The sequence below is a fragment of the Gopherus evgoodei genome, chromosome 1 (genome assembly GCF_007399415.2).
Source record: "Gopherus evgoodei ecotype Sinaloan lineage chromosome 1, rGopEvg1_v1.p, whole genome shotgun sequence".
NCBI classification, from domain to species: domain Eukaryota; kingdom Metazoa; phylum Chordata; order Testudines; family Testudinidae; genus Gopherus; species Gopherus evgoodei.
Genome location: NC_044322.1, coordinates 138,744,551 through 138,763,319, shown reverse-complemented (window position 1 = coordinate 138,763,319; position 18,769 = coordinate 138,744,551). Strand labels below are relative to the sequence as shown.

Here is an 18,769-nt window from a genome sequence, read left to right as displayed (position 1 = left end):
ACAAGTACTCCTGTTCTTTTTATTGATTATATAGTTCCTCCTCTCTGTGTTTACACTGAGATCTACAGCTGAAAAGTGCTTTATAAGAGTTAGATATTATTATATTACTCCCCCCCCATTTGACTTTATGGTTGCTGATTCTGTATTTGGTAAGTCCTCCTTAGATCTGTGCATTTTACTAATGTGAGAATTCTGCACAGGGATCTATAACACTGTAATTTGTTATTTTTCCATCTGTTCTTCTAAGTGACTTGAACAGTTTTTGAGGTGGTAGTTTATTCCACTGGTATGCACATTTGACATATCAGAGGCACAATCCAGACTAATGGGGGACTGTGTCACCTCTGCCATGCAACCTTGGTGGTTTTACAATGCCTTGCTGTATTAGCTCCCAACCTGGGCCACTCAAACAGCCTTCCAGCATACAAGCCACACCCTGAGGGCTTGTCTACATCAGAAAGTTGCAGCGCTGGTGAGGGAGTTACAGCGCTGCAACTTTGAAGGTGTACACATCTGCAGGGCACCACCAGCGCTGCAACTCCCTGTTTGCAGCGCTGGCCGTACTCCCGTTTTGTCTCGGGTGTAGAGGATCCAGCGCTGGTGATCCAGCGCTGGTAATCCAATGTAGACAGTTACCAGCGCTTTTCTTGACCTCCGTGGAAGGAGGAAGCCTCTGGTAATCAAGCTGGTTTCCTTTCCCGGTTTGCTCTCTCGGTCCCGGAGCCACCCAGCAAACCGCAGGGAAGGAGACCTGCTTGCTCGGGGTTCCGGGACCGAGAGAGCAAACCGCGGCGAAGCTGGTCTCCTTTCCCGGTTTGCTCTCTCGGTCCCGGAACCCCGAGCAAGCAGGTCTCCTTCCCTGCGGTTTGCTGGGTGGCTCCGGGAACGCGAGAGCAAACCGCGGCGTTCCCGGTTTGCTCTCTCGGTCCCGGAACCCCGAGCAAGCAGGTCTCCTTCCCTGCGGTTTGCTGGGTGGCTCCGGGACCGAGAGAGCAAACCGCGGCGTTTCCGGTTTGCTCTCTCGGTCCCGGAACCCCGAGCAAGCAGGTCTCCTTCCCTGCGGTTTGCTGGGTGGCTCCGGGACTGAGAGAGCAAACCGCGGCGTTCCCGGTTTGCTCTCTCGGTCCCGGAACCCCGAGCAAGCAGGTCTCCTTCCCTGCGGTTTGCTGGGTGGCTCCGGGACCGAGAGAGCAAACCGCGGCGTTCCCGGTTTGCTCTCTCGGTCCCGGAACCCCGAGCAAGCAGGTCTCCTTCCCTGCGGTTTGCTGGCTGGCTCCGGGACCGAGAGAGCAAACCGCGGGGAAGCTGGTTTCCTTTCCCGGTTTGCTCTCTCGTCCCGGAACCCCCTTTGAAGCCGCCCAACAGCGCTGCAGTGTGGCCACATCTAACACCACTTGCAGCGCTGGTTGCTGTAAGTGTGGCCACTCTGCAGCGCTGGCCCTATACAGCTGTACTAATACAGCTGTAACAACCAGCGCTGCAAAATTTTAGATGTAGACATGGCCTGAGTGTCTGTGTCTGCAGCCTAACAGCTGTAACTTGGCTCTCACCAACCTCTGTAATACTGCAGGGTGACCCCAACACATACACCCATCCCAGATCTTCCCCCAGAAATGTCTTGTACTACCCAGACCTCTTCTAGGCAGAGCAAATATATTAAATCCATTATTCTTAATTAATATCCTTAAATAGTTGACCAAACACTTCAATTTAAACATACTGGATAAAACAGTAAACAAATTTGTTAACTACAAACAGATAATTTAAAGGGTGTACAACTAATAAAGCATAAAAGTCATAAATGGTTACAATAAAAATAAAACACTAACATTTAAAACCCTATCTTAGTTGCAAAGCAAACTTTCCCACCACATGCTCCAGCAGATTATTGATCAAACTCTCAGATCATGACCCCTCCCCTAGGGGTCTATTGGCTGGTCCTTCTATCTTCTCAGATGCAGAGAGTGAGCTGGGCAAGGAAAAGGGAGGATTTTCTTGCCCATTTCAGTCTTTGCCTCTCTTGGGGTGTTTGTCCCTCCTATTTATAGTTTCAGTCCCCCTCTTGAAAAACATTTCCAACTGAAACTCAGGAGACAAAGAGTCTGTGTAGAAGGATAGTACCTGCTGAGTTTTTTCTCACCTGTTTGAACTTCCTTTTGTTTTCTCTCCTACTTGATAACTCTGTTTACTGCTTAAATGCAAATTAAGGCAAGCACAAATTCCTTCCTTTGGTTGGAACAGATCTGATTTGTGCCTGGGCAGAGCAGTGGGGTTTGGAACATGTGTTAATAACATCATGTAGAGGAACCTTGTAATTTCACATGCAATGTTACCACACATATTTTACCAGGAAAATATTAACCAGCAAATTATGAGTTTTCAAATGATACCTTATGAAACAAACTTTGTGCAAAGATTATTACAATGGTGTATATGTAGGTGTATATCCCATCACAGAAAATTAGTATAATTAATATCTAGGGAAAATGTTATATGTGAGTGGATTTGTTTTGTAACTGAACCTGGAAGTTGTAGACATTGTAGTGTTTGAGAACTGTAGACCTTAAGCTGACCAGATGTCCCAATTTTATAGAGATAGTCCCGATTTTGAGGTCTTTTATAGGCTCCTGTTACCCCCTACCCTCTGTCCTGATTTTTCACACTTGCTGTCTGGTCACCCTAGTACATGTATACATTCCTGTTTGTACTTTGTCTAATTGGAGCAGCAGATTATTAAAACAGGACCCTAGATTTTGCTTATATTGCAGAATTATTTGAACTATACTATTGAACAGAGTAAGCAGTACTTTATATACATCTATATAGTGGCTTCTTTGTAGCAGAAAAGAGGGTTTTTTTGCCAAACTTAAAATTCCTGATAAACATACGAGGAAGCTCACATCTATACATTTGAAAGCATGTTCAGTTTGTGTCTCCATAATACAAATCAAAGGAGTTTTGCTTGTTGCAGGCCTCATCGGAACAACCCTGAATTTGGGTATTAGCAGGCTGACCTGTAACGCTGACACACACTGTTGCCAACCCTCCCTGCCTATGTTTCACCGGAAGCCCCGGCTCCGAGCACAGGAGCACTTGAGTGTTTTTAGAGACGTTTATCTTTCAGGGAGGGGTAAAAACTTTCATAGGCCAGGCCCGAAGCTCGAAAAACGCGGGAGTCAATCAAAATACGCCCCCCCCCCAGTTTAAGGAAACTGATGGTTTTCACGCCAATCTCCCGCTCCGTTGGGGGCGGGGCGCTGGCCCATGGCCACGTGGTGGGGAGCGGCGGCCGCCTCGGGCGCTGCCCTAGGACGTCACTGCTAATACGGGAGGGGGGACACGAGCTCTCCGCGCGAGTTGTTTTACAGCATCAGACGGGGGGAGGGGCTTGCTGGCCCTGTCGCCCCTCCCATCCTTTGCCACGCCCCTGCTGTTGGGCGCTCTCCTGCTGCGCATGCGCTTATCTGCCCTGTTGCCTGAGCGAGACCCGGAAGTGGTGATGGCCGGTGGGCGGGCTCGTTGAGGTGTAGGCCGTCTCTCACGCGTGCTGCTGCTCGTCACAGCCTCGCCGCCTCCGTTCATTGGCCGCTGCCTCAGGGTCGTGGCGGTCTGACCCGGGAGCACCGCCGGGTCGCTGCGCATGCGCACTGGCGGCGGCGCGGGTTGGAGAGTCTCTCAGAATCCAAGCCAACGGTTTGGAGGGAGAACGAGGCCGCCTCGAACCCTAAGGCCGGCGCGCGAGCGGCCGCTTCATCCGCGGCGGAGACGGCGGCGCCAGCTCCGCCGGGGGGAGGGGAGCGCAGCGCGGGAGGGAGCCCCACGCACAAAATGGCGAATAAAGAGAGTAAGAGGTGGCGGGGCCCGGCCGGTCCCTGTTCGGGCTGGAGGGTCGGGGATCGGCGGGTTCTTCTCCCCGGGCAAGGCGGGGGGGGGGGGGGCGCCTGGCGGCTCCGGGTCTCTCAGGACGGGCCGCCGCTGGGGGAGGGGCGATCCCAGTGCCGCGGGGCTGAGCGGCCCGCAGTGCGGGGAGGGGAGCGCGTGGCCAGGTGGGCGCCGGGCGGAGCCGCCGCTGGGTCTCGCCGCGAGCGGTTTTCGGCTTAGGGAAAAAAGAAACGTGAGGCCGCGGGTGTTTCGCCCTCCTCCACCCGCCCCGGCTCCCGGGAGCCGCCCGCCTAGCGCGCCTGTGTCTGTCTGTCCGGTCCCGCCCGTGCAGTGTTCGAGGACACCGTGGAGGAGCGTGTCATCAACGAAGAGTACAAGATCTGGAAGAAGAACACCCCGTTCCTGTATGACCTGGTGATGACCCACGCCCTCGAGTGGCCCAGCCTCACTGTGCAGTGGCTGCCTGATGTAACGAGGTGAGACTCGCCTACCTGCGCAAACCCCCAGGCGCCCCGTTTGGAATAGACTTTCTAGTAAAAGTAACTGCTTGCAAGAGGGAAATCATCTCTATTTAAGCAGTTAGTCCTATCTTCAGTATCCGAATTACTCCTCTTGCTTCACTGTAGAATAAAGAGCTGACTGCTAGGAGTGTCAACACTGGAAAAGCTGTTTAATGTCTAATGCCTTTGACTGCATTGACATGGTTTTACCATAGCAGGTGCTGATGTCAAAATGCCTCTATTTAATGTATGTGCACATAGATGTCTTATTTATACTATTCAAGTGATAGTGGCAAACACTCTAAAAGACTGGGATTTCAGTTTTATTAAAGATGTACTTGTCACATTTATTCTGATATGCCTAATGTGGCAAGGAAAATATTTTCCCCAACTAATCTGTAGTCTTCCATAGAAATTGGGATGATACAGAAGAATTTTGCCTCTAAAAATATTTAAAAGTACAATATAACTATTTTTAGCTTTTGGTAAGACCTGTCTGTTTTATTGAACAGGCCAGAAGGAAAGGATTATGCCCTTCATTGGCTAGTGTTGGGAACACATACCTCTGATGAGCAGAACCATTTGGTTGTTGCAAGGGTCCAGATTCCTAATGATGATGCTCAGTTTGATGCTTCTCACTATGATAGTGAGAAAGGAGGTGAGTATTGCAGGAGTTTTTAGATTGTGTTCTTCTAGCTGCAGTGTTAAACAGTGCATACCTTGTTTAGTTGTGTTCTAACTTGGGTTTTAACTTTAAAAATATTTTTAAGGGTCTGTTTATATACTGTGAACAAGTTTAGTATACAACAGTGGCTCTCAGCCTTTTCAGACTACTGTACTCTGTTCAGGAGTATTTCACCACACTTAAAGACTACTTGCTTACACATTCAGACTTAAAAATACAAAAATGTCAGAGCACACTTACTGAAAAATTGCTTATTTTCTCATTTTTTACTATATCATTTATAAAGTAAATCAGTTGGAATATAATTATTGTACTTACATTTCAGTCTGTCGTATATAGAGCGGTATACACAAGTCAATGTCTGTATGAAATTTTAGTTTGTACTGACTTTTGATGTCGGTCCTTTTTATGTAACATGTTATAAAACTAGGCAAATATCTAGATGAGTTGATGTACCCCATGGAAGACCTCTGCGTACCCCCAGCGGTATGTGTGCGATGGTATATAGCGTAGTTCTAGAGCCTTATTTTACTCTGACCCTTTTTAAAAAAAAAAAAAAAATCTGAAAGCTAGTAACAATTCATGTTAAGTCAGTCTTAGAGACCCTCCTGCAAAAGTCTCCTATTTCACATACATATTAACTTTATTAGGTCTTTCATTTGTGATGCTCAAGCTAACTGGTAGACTCTCAAAAGCAAGAGATTTACCCCTCGGAAGGTGTTACGGCTGGTCACTACTTATTGTGATGACCTGTTCAGATTAAGAATACAGTAACTCCTCACTTAACATTGTAGTTATGTTCCTGAAAAATGCAACTTTAAATGAGAGGATGTTAAGCGAATCCAGTTTCCCCATGAGAATTAATGTAAATAGGGGGGTTAGGTTCCAGGGCAGCTTCCCCTGCTCTGCAAGCACCGGGGGCAGGGACTCAACCTCACCTGCCCACTCTACCCCTTCTCCCAAGCCCCCACCCTTGACCTGCCTCTTCTTCCCCCCCCTTTCTTCCCCCTTTACTTTGCACGTTGCATCCTGGCTCCTTCCCCCTCGCTTCCCTCCCTTCTAAACGCTGCAAGCCAGCTGCAAGCCAGCTGATCACCCCGTTTGGGAGGCAGGGAAGGAAGGGGGGAGGCGTGCTAAGTCCTCACTCCTCCCCCCTCACTCCTGCCCGGGGCAGTCAGCTGGCTTGCCTTGTTCAGGAGGGAGGGGGAGCCTGCGTGCCGAGTCCTCGCTCCTGCCTCCAAAACACCGCAAGCCACCTGATTGCCATGGACAGAAGGTGGGGGGAGGCGGGAGAAGGTGCTGATCCATGGATCTGCTGGCAGGCGGGAGGCACCGGAATGGTGGGGAGGGCCACACATAGGGAGGCTGCCAGCTGTGGAGAAAGCAGGCAGCCAAACAATGTAAGAGTGGAGCATTGCACAGCTTTAAATGAGTATGTTCCCTAACTGATCAGCAACATAACAACGAAACAATATTAAGCGGAATGACTTTAAGTGAGAAGTTACTGTACTTCACTGCTTTCAAGATAAGATAACTTTTAAGATTTTATATTAAAGGGCTGTAATGTAATTAATCTTCCATGTGACTTATATTACTACACTAAATAACTTGCAATTATGAAAAGCCTGAGAACACTGGCTTAACACACTTGGAATAGTTGATGCGATTTTAATCAAAAACGTTTTTATATGTATTAAAAAAAAATCTAGAATTTGGCGGCTTTGGATCTGTGACTGGTAAAATTGAAACTGAAATTAAAATTAACCATGAAGGTGAAGTAAATCGTGCTCGCTACATGCCCCAGAACCCCTGCATCATCGCTACAAAAACTCCTTCCTCTGATGTGCTGGTTTTTGATTACACTAAACATCCATCTAAACCAGGTGGGTCAACCTGCTTGAATTTGTATACAATATCTTCTCTAGTATTATAAATGTAGTCTAGCTGCAGACATGAGTCTGACAGTAATCCAGTTTATTGTATTTTTTTGCTAAAGCACTAAGTCTGAAGATGCCTTAACTCCTGTGCTAGTTAAAAACAATTTGGATTAGTTAGAATATGCTTGGCGTAATTAAGCTCAGGAAGTTTGCTTGATTATTTCAGACTTGAGGTGATAGAGTAGGACCCTCTGTGGCTATCTTTAGCTATCAAGTGTCTTGTAACCTACTCTGAACATGAAATTGAAAAGCAACTCCTGCTTCTCCCTGTAGTAAGCGCATATGCGGACAATTTTGAAATTTTATTTTGTAATGCAAAAATAAAAATTCCATCAATTACAATCCATCGTATTCTTCTTGTTTAAAGGAGCTCTAAGACCTAAACAATGGCTTGTTTCTTTTTTAGACCCAAGTGGAGAATGTAATCCTGACCTTAGGCTAAGAGGACATCAAAAAGAAGGCTATGGTTTATCATGGAATTCCAATTTGAGTGGACATCTTCTCAGTGCATCTGATGATCATGTAAGAAACTAACTTCCCTCTTTGTTAATACAAAACAAAAGGAAGAGTTGCTGATTCACATGGCCTAATAGTATTTTTCCCCATAAAATCTCTTCTGCTGGTCTTCTCCGTCCAAGGTGCATCAAAATGCCTTCATAATTTTAATTCTAGATGTTCATGTTTCTATCCTTTATACCCTGAAAGCCCACTTACCATGACACATCCTTAACAGGAGGAGGTTGGGATACCTCTATAGCTAGTTAATGCCTATCCCATAATAGCTACTCCTCGGGGTAGTCTGTGCAAAAAAAAAATTAAAAGTTCTTCATATTTTATATGTCAAAATAATGCAATATAATCACATCAGTTTCAGTTGTTTCTGTAATTTATTTAAACTACAATACAGAAAGAAGTCACTAACTATTCAGCAGTTCCTAAACATATAAAAGTTGCAAACACTGTAACTAATACCTTGAATTCCAGTTAAATTAAGTTACAGAATACCAAACAGCCCCCCCCAAAAAAGGTAGAATGTAATTTTAAATTGCTCAGACTTTCACACATGGAAGTTGTACAGTTTTGCTAATCATTGTCCTGGACCTGGCTGGGTACTTTGGGAAGTGCTTGGTTCTGATTGTCCTGATATTTATTGACTGCTTGGTAAATGTTTTATTTGCCCTCAAAGTCTTTTTTTTTTTAATAGATAAGTAAAATAAATCTTGAGCTGTAATCTTAACGCCATTGTGCCACTTTGGCACAGGAAAAAAAACAGAAAGCACATAGATCTTCCTAGCTAATTCCCTTACTGTCATATGTAAGGCTTTACATCATTCTGGTAATGTAGAGGCCTTAAAACTTTTACAGGTTTTAAGTTCCTGGGGGAATTGAGTGAGAATGGGAACAATTAACTAACAATAGAAACATTGATGATGTTTTTTTGATTTTTTTTTTTTTACATGGGGGCGGGGCGTGGTGGGATCTGCCTGAGGGGTCTAGCCTGCTTTGTCCCCCGCCCTTATGAGAGTGTGTGTGTGTGGGGGGCAGACAAACACCGGAGGCAGGAGGGGAAAGGGGAACAGGTCAACCGTTCCTCCCCGCTAGGCTGCAGGCAGGGGAGGAGGGCGCTAGAAGGGGATGGCTAGATGGGGGCAGCTATCAAGGACTTGTGGGGGTTTGCTCACCGACTCGGGATGGGAATCCGGCTCCTCTAGCTGCCCAAGGGGAATGGGGGAATATAACAGCATGGGGGCGGGGGGTGCAGTGAAACAGGGGCAGACTCAAACAGGGGAGGGGCACAAGCGCATGGGAGGGGGCATGGGCACACAAGGGGAGGGGCTGATCAGGGCAAGGGGGGGCCGCAGGGGGAGGGAAACAATCAGGCTGTTACTAGGCAGGCAGGCTGCTGCTACATTTCTGCCTCAGAGAATGAGATCAGTTTAACCATCAACAGCAACATTAACAATGGTTGCTTTTTTTTTTTTAATTTGTCTTTATTTTAAAAAATTATGTTTTAAATCCTTAAATTACTCTATTTAAGAGCAGTATACGATCCCATTAGCTTAGCTGTATGATCGTCTGATGAAAGAACAGTAGTAGAAAGTGAACTTTAAAGGATTTTTGTTTGAGTAGAATCTTACACAGCTCCATGCAAATACAGTGACAGAAACTTCTTGAATGTGTCTGGTCGATAGCCATATATTCCAGGAGGGAACTTGACAACTCTCTTCCTGATTATTGAAAGATACTGTATGTAGACATATATATACTGATCAGAATCAATCCAGTCAAGGTTTTTAACACCATCACTAGAGGCCAAGTCTGTTTTTTTTAACTGGAACACCATGAATCTGAAAATACAGCCCTCTGTATGACTACTGGGTGCTCTAAAACTTTAGGATCTCCCCCATACAGAATCTTGGCCTTTTTCTAGGCAGGCAGGCTGCTGCATTTCTGCCTTGGGGACAGAGCCTGCCTTGTGTATAATAAAATGCCCTACCACTCCACGCCAGTCCCTCTCGCTTCTTGGCATGCATGCATGCCTAACCCTACCACCTGACGGTGATCAGCATCTCCCACAAAGGTATGCATGCACAGCCCCCCTCCACATGCAGTGATTTGTGTCTCAGAGGCTGGTCCCGGCATACTAGAATAGATGCCCAGCTTGGGCTGCTGGGGAAGAGGCACGTGTCTCCTCACAGATTTTATGCATTTTTCTGCATAGAGGGCACAGAAATATGCAGACCATACGGAGGTGCTAAATTTTGTCAGGAGTAAATAGCCAAAGGGTTTGTTATTGAATGGCGCTATACAGTCTCTGTCTCCTAAAGAAATTGCTGAGTGGTTGTTATATTTGCACTAAAGACACAAACCTGTGAAATGAGGTTAATGTCTTGGGTTGCAGCAGCATCTGTGGAAATCTTTTCTTTTAGTCTCCCTTTCTTTCCCTGTCCTTCCTTCCCCAGGAAACCCAGCTTTGGTATTTGGTGGACTACAAAAACTACATTTTGAATAAAGTTTGGGCAGAGACCCCAGCAGGAATATTGTAGACTCCTTTTGGCTTTAGTAAGCTTTCTTTTTGTAGGCAGTTACGATGGTGATGTGTAAGGGCATGTCTTTTAAAAAGTCTCATTTTAAAAAGTTAAGAATGATGGTCTCAAGTTACAGAAAACACATGAATGCCAGCAGTGTGGCATAACTATGTTAACAGTGCTAAAACCAACATAATTGGACTACAACTAGATTACTATCCATATACTGAAAGATTTACACTAAGGAAAGCAAGTCTAAACAATAAATTACATTGTATTAAAATGTGACTTTTGTCTGCAGACTGTTTGTCTGTGGGATATAAGTGCAGGACCAAAAGAAGGCAAAGTTGTTGATGCTAAAGCAATCTTTACTGGACATTCTGCAGTAGTAGAAGATGTGGCATGGCATCTGCTTCATGAATCTTTATTTGGATCAGTTGCTGATGATCAGAAGCTTATGATGTAAGTTTGGGTGGAGAGTTGGAGGTGGGGAGAAGTTGAACAGTTCTTGGGAACTTATAATTCCCTGCTTGTTAATGCAACAGTCTAGACAAGCACTGCACACTGCCTAATTTAAAAAAAAAAAAATCTATTCAGGCTATGGGGTGGCCTGCAGTCCTTAAAATACTCCAGCCTTCTGTTGCATTAACATGAAGTAAAATCTAGGTGATTTATCAGCATTGCTTGTATTTCTAGGAATCTGGATAGGAATAATCCTAAATGTGCATTTCCTTCTGTTTGCTTTATTGTTAAGTGTTGCCTTTCTTACTAAGACTATATTGTAAATCTAGATCTATGGTTAAACGAATGGTGAATGGGAATCCTGATTCTACAGTTTCTCTAGTGACCTACATATTTTGGGTACTTTTATGGTCCGATCATTGTAGGCCCAAAGCCATGTTGCTTTGATCCACAGAACCCCTGCTCAGCTGCCACCTAATCTTGTGGGTGTCTAAAATCACTGGATGCCTAAATTTCTGCTATAAAATGTTCCTGAGCACCTAAGTTTCTACCTCCAAACATGTGCATTGCTGCCTTAGGTAGGCATCCAGACACCTAAGCTCCACTGCAATTCTCAAACCAGGTGAAGATGCGTGTTGTCCTCCCTATCTCTCCTGTGGGCCGGATCTGGCAGGTGTTTGATCTGAGCACAAAACAGCCACTTAGTTATGGCATATACTGAGGGGTAGAGGAGAGAGTGTTTCTCAGTCTTGCCTGCTGAAGCTGTTCCACTTTAGCCCAGTGAATGTTTGTAATATAGAGACCGTGAGGATGACTCTGTAGTTCAGTGGTAGGGCACTTGCCTGAGAATAGGGAAACCTTGCTCAGATCCATTCTTGAAAATCATGCAGAAGGAGGAATTTAACCTGGGTCTCCCATATTCCAGGTGAGTACCCTAACCAATGGAGCTAAAAGTTATAAGGAGGGCTGTCACTGCTGCTCCCTCCTCAAGTCCTTTTGTTTAGCTGAGGCTGTGTTCCTCAATCTTATATATTTATTCTCACAGCACCCAGGAATTACAGTAGAAGGGGCCCAGAACGACTAAGTGACTTGACTAAGGTCACAAATGGAGTCTGCAGTGGAGCAGAAAATTGATCCTAGGCCTCACCAAGTTTTATGCTGGTGCCCTAACCCCTGGACCATTCTTCCCCTTTATTGACCTGATAATTCTATTTAAAAACAAGCTGTAAATACTGTCAGGTGGACTGACTAAATATTAATCTAGTGCTATGAACTTTTTCAGAGATGTGAGAAATCCAATCACGTCTGTTTGCTGTAACAAATTACTTAACAGACTAATCATTCCCCTTGATAAAAGGGAAAAGTCTTGAGGTTGTACAGTGAATGCTTTGCTTTTGCCAAAATGTGAAATACCTTGGTGCTATAAATCTTCTAACTGATTAGTATGTTCTAAGACAGATGGGATTGTACTAGTATTGTATGACAAATGACTCTCAATTCTCCCCCCGCTCCCCTGCCCCCCTTTTTTTTTAATGTTGAAACTTGTATACCAGGCTTTTCAGCCTGGAAGGAATATCTTAGTCCCAAAGTAAAGCATGTTAACTTTATACAGATACTTAATATATACAGTTTATATGTAGTATGAAATGAGTGCTAACTTTGTGACCAGTGTTCATTCTACTTGTAGCCTGTTTAGATGAAAAGTTAGTGTGCAGCATACTAGTGTACTGTACATCCACGCACCCTAGCTTGCTGGATGCCAACTTTTCATTTAGATAAGTCTTCAGACTGGGCTGTTTCAAGTGCTGAATAGGGTTTAGTTTGTGAGAATTGGTTCTCCCTTCTAGCACCTTTGACTGGCATTTTTTTTTTGTGTTCTTCCTTTTTCCCACCCCTTCATCCAAAAAAGTTGGGACACGAGGTCCAATACTACATCCAAGCCAAGTCATTCTGTAGATGCCCATACAGCTGAGGTCAACTGCCTGTCCTTCAATCCCTACAGCGAGTTCATTCTAGCAACTGGTTCTGCTGACAAGGTGTTTTACTTATGTATATTTTTAACATACTATACAAATTGAATGTATATGCTCCTAAAAGTGTGCTTAGACGCTAGTCACAAATGTCAATAAAACAAGTGCAAAGGGTAGCTAAAACGTATTAATTTAAAATTGAGTAACTTCAGAGGCTTTTGGAGTAAAAGTACCTTATTTTTTTTTCCCCTTTCCCTCACAGACTGTGGCTTTGTGGGATCTACGAAACCTTAAATTAAAACTTCATTCTTTTGAGTCTCATAAGGATGAAATCTTTCAGGTGGGCAGAAGACAAATGAATAACTTGAAGGTTTTAGAATAAGGTTGTGCATATTGCTGAGAGCTCCGGATCAGGTGGGAACATGGTTTGGTTTGGAATTCTGATATTGTGATCAATTGAAATATATCTGATCACTGAGATCTCTTGCAAGAACTAATAGCTGAACTAATGCCACCATTAAGCCTGAGTTTAAGCAACATAAGTAATGTGAGTAGACTTTTTTCTCTTCTCCCCCAAAGTATAATCACGAGTCTGCCAGCTTTATAACTTGCTGCTTTAACAGCAGCACACAAACTGGCATTTTATGGGAAATGCTTAGATGCTCTCACTGTGGTTAAAATAAAATTAATAGGGCAAGTATAAAAGCCCAGCAGCTTTTCTCGGAATAATTTAAAACAATTCTTGTGTATGTATCTGTGCTTTCCCAAAATCCTTCAGTGTGCTCTGAAAGATAACAGATTTGGGCTATTTCCGATGGGTAAAGAATAGATTCTGAAATTGAGGACCCCTCTCAAAGAACTCCTGGGCACGAGTTTCGTCTCAGAGGATTCTCCAGCTTTGAGCACTCTGCACCAGCTGCACCATGGCATGTGGGGAGAGATGGTCCTTTACATTAGCAGATAACAAGCCATTTTATGGCTTTATAGATGACAATCAGCTCTCCAAAACCAACTGGTAACTAATCAGCCAGTGTAGATCCAGAAGATTGCTTTCATGTGCACCTGAGAAGATATGCACAGGGAAGCCGTCTTTTTGTTTTGAGTCAAAAAATCTCCTAAAATATGTATGATTGAAGTCATGAGTATAAGACTTAGTTTGACCCAGATTCATGTTCCTAAAATATGTATTTCCAAAAAAAAAAAAAAAATTCACAAACAGAAGGCAACTCTAATTACAAATATTCCCTTAAAACTGTGTAACTTTATTCAATGACTTTCATTTTATGTATGATTAGGCAAGTTTAAAAGTGATTTGCAGACACACTTGACCATTGTAGAAAATTGAACTAAATAATACCGACACTTTATGGTAGTATAGCAGTTTTAATGGTATATTTCTTGTGGTTGGATTTCTTCCATGAGGAAACTTAAGATCTTCTGAATTGTAGGAAAGCCTTGATGTTGGGGTACATGAAGTGAAAAGTAGTCTATATATTTTTTGGGTCGGTCTACTCTAACCTTGTCTTTTTTTATTAAAAATGTTGCTCGGTTATGGCTGTAGCTGTTCAAGCATTGATAGTTAAAACTGGCAATGTTGGTCATATCTAAAGTTACTAGTTCAGAATACATACAAAGTCAGTAACATTATACTCTTATTTTTGAGAGATGCTCTCTTCTTACAGGTTCACTGGTCTCCTCATAATGAAACAATTCTTGCTTCAAGTGGGACTGATCGTCGGCTAAATGTATGGGATCTAAGGTAAAGAGGGATTCTGTTCCTTTATTTAAAACCTATGTGGAGATGGCAGACACATATCCAATATATGCAGTAGGCTTTGCATTTGTACTTAAATAATTAAGCCTACAATTTAGGCATAAGCTATTTTCTGTTTAAAAACTAGCAAATTTCAGTGTCGGAATACTATGTTGTCTTTTTACTGATCTTTGCCAGTTAAGTTTAAAAAAAAACAACACACAAACCTTCTGAACAACTCTGCATGTCTCCCTCCCTGGAACCCCTGGTCTTTTTAGTAATAAGTGATCTGTGCCCCTTTATTGATCTAATCTGCAGAATCTGATTTTTTCAGCAACCAGTGGTGATGACCCATGTTTGAAGATTAAAACTTTGGGTGAAGAATAAGCCGCAAGAGTAGGAATTGAAAACAAAGAGATTTTCTCAGTGCAAGTGTCCCTGATAGGAGAAGGGCATTGTCCTCCATTAGCTATTACTTTTTTTTTTAAACCTTAATTCCCAAATTGACTTCTTGCCCACTTAAATGAGATAACTATATTGATGTTGTAACTACTTCAAGATTTTAAGGGTTTAAACATACTTCCTTTAAACAGTATTGTTTTCTTTATAGTAAAATTGGAGAAGAACAATCTGCAGAGGATGCAGAAGATGGGCCTCCTGAACTTTTGGTACGTATTTGCTGTCTTTAGCTTGGAGACCTGCTGATGCCTCATAAGAATTTATCTTATTTCTTAGACTAAAGAACTGCAATAGCAGACCAGACCAATAATCTGTCTAATCCAGAAATTTACTTCAGGCAAATTCTTCAGCGTCTCACTATCTCTGTACTTGACTGTGGCTCTCAACTGCTAAGTGAGTTTTAAGGCAGTGGTTCTTAGTGCTCCTTTGTGTGAGTGCTGCACAGAGTGCCATTGCTGCAGTAGGTCTGCAATGTTGCCTATATCCAAGGTCAGGTAAAGTGTAGAAAAACACAGCTGTAGGTTATACTTTTAACTATGTATAAACCAAAACTAACCTACTACCTCAAGTTATCATTGCAACAAAGTATAGTGTTTAATGTTTCCTAGATTACATAGTCATTTAGGGTTCTTAGCAACTTAATGCCGCTATAAATGGCCATGCTGCTAATAGCAACTTTACAGGGGGAAAGGAAATAATCTGAAATAGCTTGTTTCGGTCATGTTAGGCTCTCCATCAAATGATTTACAAGCACCACTATATTTTCTGCACAACTATGCGGGAAAACAGTTGTTATTGGTTGACTTCCACACCCAGTAATAACTCTTCATCTTGCTTCTGGGTAAAATAACCTAATACCGAGCTTTTTGAAAAGGCAGGAGGCTGCTGTGCCAAGTAACACAGGTAGCAAGAATGCTTTTTAAATGGTGTTTCCTGCCTTCACCTCAACAGTCCTAATCTGAAATGTTTGTGTGTGGGCGGCATTTACATGTTGTTTGTGGCATATGTGTTAAGGCAGCTACTTTTAAAACTGCACCTCAGATCTCCACTTCCAGCAGAATGCCAGAGTTAGGAAGTGACTAGTCAGCTCCACACACCTCATTTGGAATTAGGCAGCAGCAGAGACATGGAGGGGCAAAAGGCAAATACAGGACAGTATTGTGTTTAAGTGTAAACTAGTAAAAAAGGGAAAGCATTATTTTTCCACTGTATAGTAAAGTTTCAAAGTTGTAGTAAGTCAGTGTTCAGCTGTAAATTTCTGAAAGAACAACCATAACACTTTTTATTCAGAGTTTCAAACATTTCTGAGTTAGGAACGAACAACCTCTGTTCCCTAGGTATTTGTCACTCTGAGGTTCTACTGTACATAGTTATACCTTAGTTTTACTTAGTTTGCTAATGAGAATAGTAAATTAAAATATTTCACTACTTTGATAATTGTCTAGAGATGTCTTGGGTCATTAAATTTGATCTTTTTAATAGTTTATTCATGGAGGACACACTGCAAAGATTTCAGATTTTAGTTGGAACCCTAACGAACCCTGGGTAATCTGCTCTGTATCTGAGGACAACATAATGCAAATATGGCAAATGGTGAGTGTCAGAACTTAATTTCTGCATTGCTTTCAGCTTCATTTATATAAATGAAAAAGGTTATTCTTCTCTTTAAAAAGTCTTTAAAAAAGACAGACCATGTCTCATGGAGGCAATCTTTTTCCTCTAAGTAAATGGATTTAACTTATGACCTGAACATTAAGACTAATATTCATACCAAAAAACGTATCTATTATGACTTGTATATCATTTTGAATTTTATTGAGGATAAATTGAACTAGAAATTGCTAATATATACTAACAACAGCAATTTCAACAGATGAGTTAACTGGAGCTAAGTTGATATTTTAGTATCTTCAAAAGAAAGAAAAATAGATCTTCAGAGTGAGTTTGCAGATATTGCAGGTTTACATGTGCTATGCTATCCAGAATCTAAGCTTTTGTTTTACAAATGGCTTCTAGAACTCCTAATTGCAAATTTAACTGCATTTTTAAGACTTCTGGGAGTCATGTTGGCAGTCATTAATCCTAATTAGTTATAAGATCTTAGTATTAACAGAGGAAGCCCTACATTATCAGAGTCCCTGTAAAGGCAGGACCATTGCCTGACAGCAGTCATTTGATATAAATTGACACCACATGAGTTTTTTTGCCAGAAAACCACAGCTAATTAAATAACATCAACTAAATGTATATACAGATGTACCTCCCCTTCTGTCCACTTGAGTTTTTTTCCTTGCAAGTTGAAGGATGTGTGTTTTGGAAGCAATTACTACTGGGATAGTAGTTTTTAAAGTCAGACTGAAATTGGATATGAGACAGGGACAAAATCTTTTGGGTAAAGAGCTAAATGGATTAGGATTAGCCTAAAGTGCATCAGTTTAAAATATCGTTTACATACTTTTAATATTAGTGTTGATTAGTCTAGCCATTTTACATAATCTTAAAACTGACTTTCCCTCTTTGAAGTCAGGGAAAGGGATACTTCTGAGAAAACAATCCTGTTCTCAAAATACCTACTCCTCACTTCTGCAATCTTATGACTTCTAAGATTAGAAAAAGTACTGTTAATCAAATGTGCCTATCACTTTTTGATACTTGTAATGCAATAACTTGTGTCTCTAGGCTGAAAACATTTACAATGATGAAGAACCAGATATAGCAGCATCAGAACTGGAGGGTCAAGGAACATAACTTTCTCCTTAGGAAAAGGAAGACAAGAATGTTGGGTGTTTGTGAAGTGGCTGACATTCATATAAATTATGTTGTTGTTTTTTTTTCTTTGACTACTATATACATTCAAAATATTCTCAGTTGAATGTAATGCTTATACCAATGCTTGATTTTTATCAAGCACAGAGCTTGTATAGTTGAATTTAATGGGATATCCCTGGTTTTTTTGTTTTTTGTTTTTGGCACCTTGAAGTGAGCTATAGCAAACTGTACAGCATTTAGGTATTGGGGAAAATAAGTGATTGAATACCATTGTCTATTTTTAAAACAAGCTTGCAGATTCCTGTAAATGATTAGACAACTCAAAATCCTCACTTTTCCTAGACTAAATGCAAAATGTTTTTATCATATGTAAAATGAGCTTTTCACTTTTACAGAACACTTCCTGATTGGCTTTGCATAAATAAACTTTTTTGAAGAAAATGTTTGGTGTATTAATTGAAGAAGAAAATCTAACTACTGCCTAGTGGCAGTGCTCTCCAAAGAATAGGGTGGCTATCTTTCCATGTTTGTCTGCATAGATGTAGAAAGTTGTGTGGAAGGGCATGAGAATTACCTACTGCCTGATGCTAAAGCTTAATACTTAAACAGCTGTTCCCATGGTTTTCTCTCTCAGTATTTCTAATGTTTAGCTGTACGGCTAATGTATAAATGAGGTCTGGGTGGAGAGACAGATTCTGATCTCAGAGGCACTTTAATGAAAGTCAAAACAAGTTACCTGTAGATATCTTTTTGGAAAAAAACCATTTTCCTTGTACTTGAACTTTATAAAGGACATCTTGCTCTGTGGCTAGATAGTCAACTTTCAGATCCTTGTGTAAGTCTTCAGCAGTGCTGTCCATGAGATCACTTTAAACCCAAAATCTTCATATTAAAATCAGTTGGTGTTTAGGTATCATGGGAGAGGCCTCATACAAATATTATAAACTGCTATGTAGGAAGACCTCATTATTATAATAGTCATTCATATACTTGTGGCCATAGTGCATGCTGTATTATCTGGCTAGTCAAATATGTTTTTGTAGCATCCTCAGTGTGTGGAGTGAAATACAAAAATAGACCTAGGAAAGGAGAGCGGATGTTTCACTCAGTATGTATCTGAAATGGCATCTAACTGTTGGACTAAACAATGTATTTTAGCTAACTAAATTGGATACATCTAGACACTTCTATTGAATTTGGATGCATCAGCCTTTGAGGCAAGTGTCCCCTTAGCTGTAGAGGAGTTACATATTCTAGACCTGTCTCTGAAATAGAGTTATCTGCTTGCTCTTTAATTTCACTGTTTTAATAGGGAAAATATAC

General features: G+C 42.1%; 1 protein-coding gene across 1 annotated transcript; it reads left to right on the top strand.

Moving 5' to 3' along the window:
- Nucleotides 1-3,648: 3,648 nt before the first annotated feature.
- RBBP7 (RB binding protein 7, chromatin remodeling factor) lies at nt 3,649-17,887 on the top strand. Its single transcript, XM_030573826.1, has 12 exons — nt 3,649-3,844; nt 4,214-4,358; nt 4,895-5,040; nt 6,777-6,950; nt 7,411-7,526; nt 10,335-10,495; nt 12,405-12,531; nt 12,728-12,805; nt 14,148-14,224; nt 14,829-14,886; nt 16,160-16,270; nt 17,357-17,887. Exons 1-12 carry the CDS (start codon nt 3,829-3,831, stop codon nt 17,423-17,425), a joined length of 1,278 nt encoding a protein of 425 aa, XP_030429686.1. The 5' UTR covers nt 3,649-3,828; the 3' UTR covers nt 17,426-17,887.
- The last annotated feature ends 882 nt before the right edge of the window (nt 17,888-18,769 follow it).

What these genes read in the sequence shown, in the direction of transcription:
- RBBP7 (XM_030573826.1), top strand. An exon ending in TGGCTGCCTGATGTAACGAG is followed by an intron (nt 4,359 to 4,894) that starts GTGAGACTCGCC and finishes TTTATTGAACAG; the next exon opens with GCCAGAAGGAAAGGATTATG. An exon ending in CTAAATGTATGGGATCTAAG is followed by an intron (nt 14,225 to 14,828) that starts GTAAAGAGGGAT and finishes TTTTCTTTATAG; the next exon opens with TAAAATTGGAGAAGAACAAT.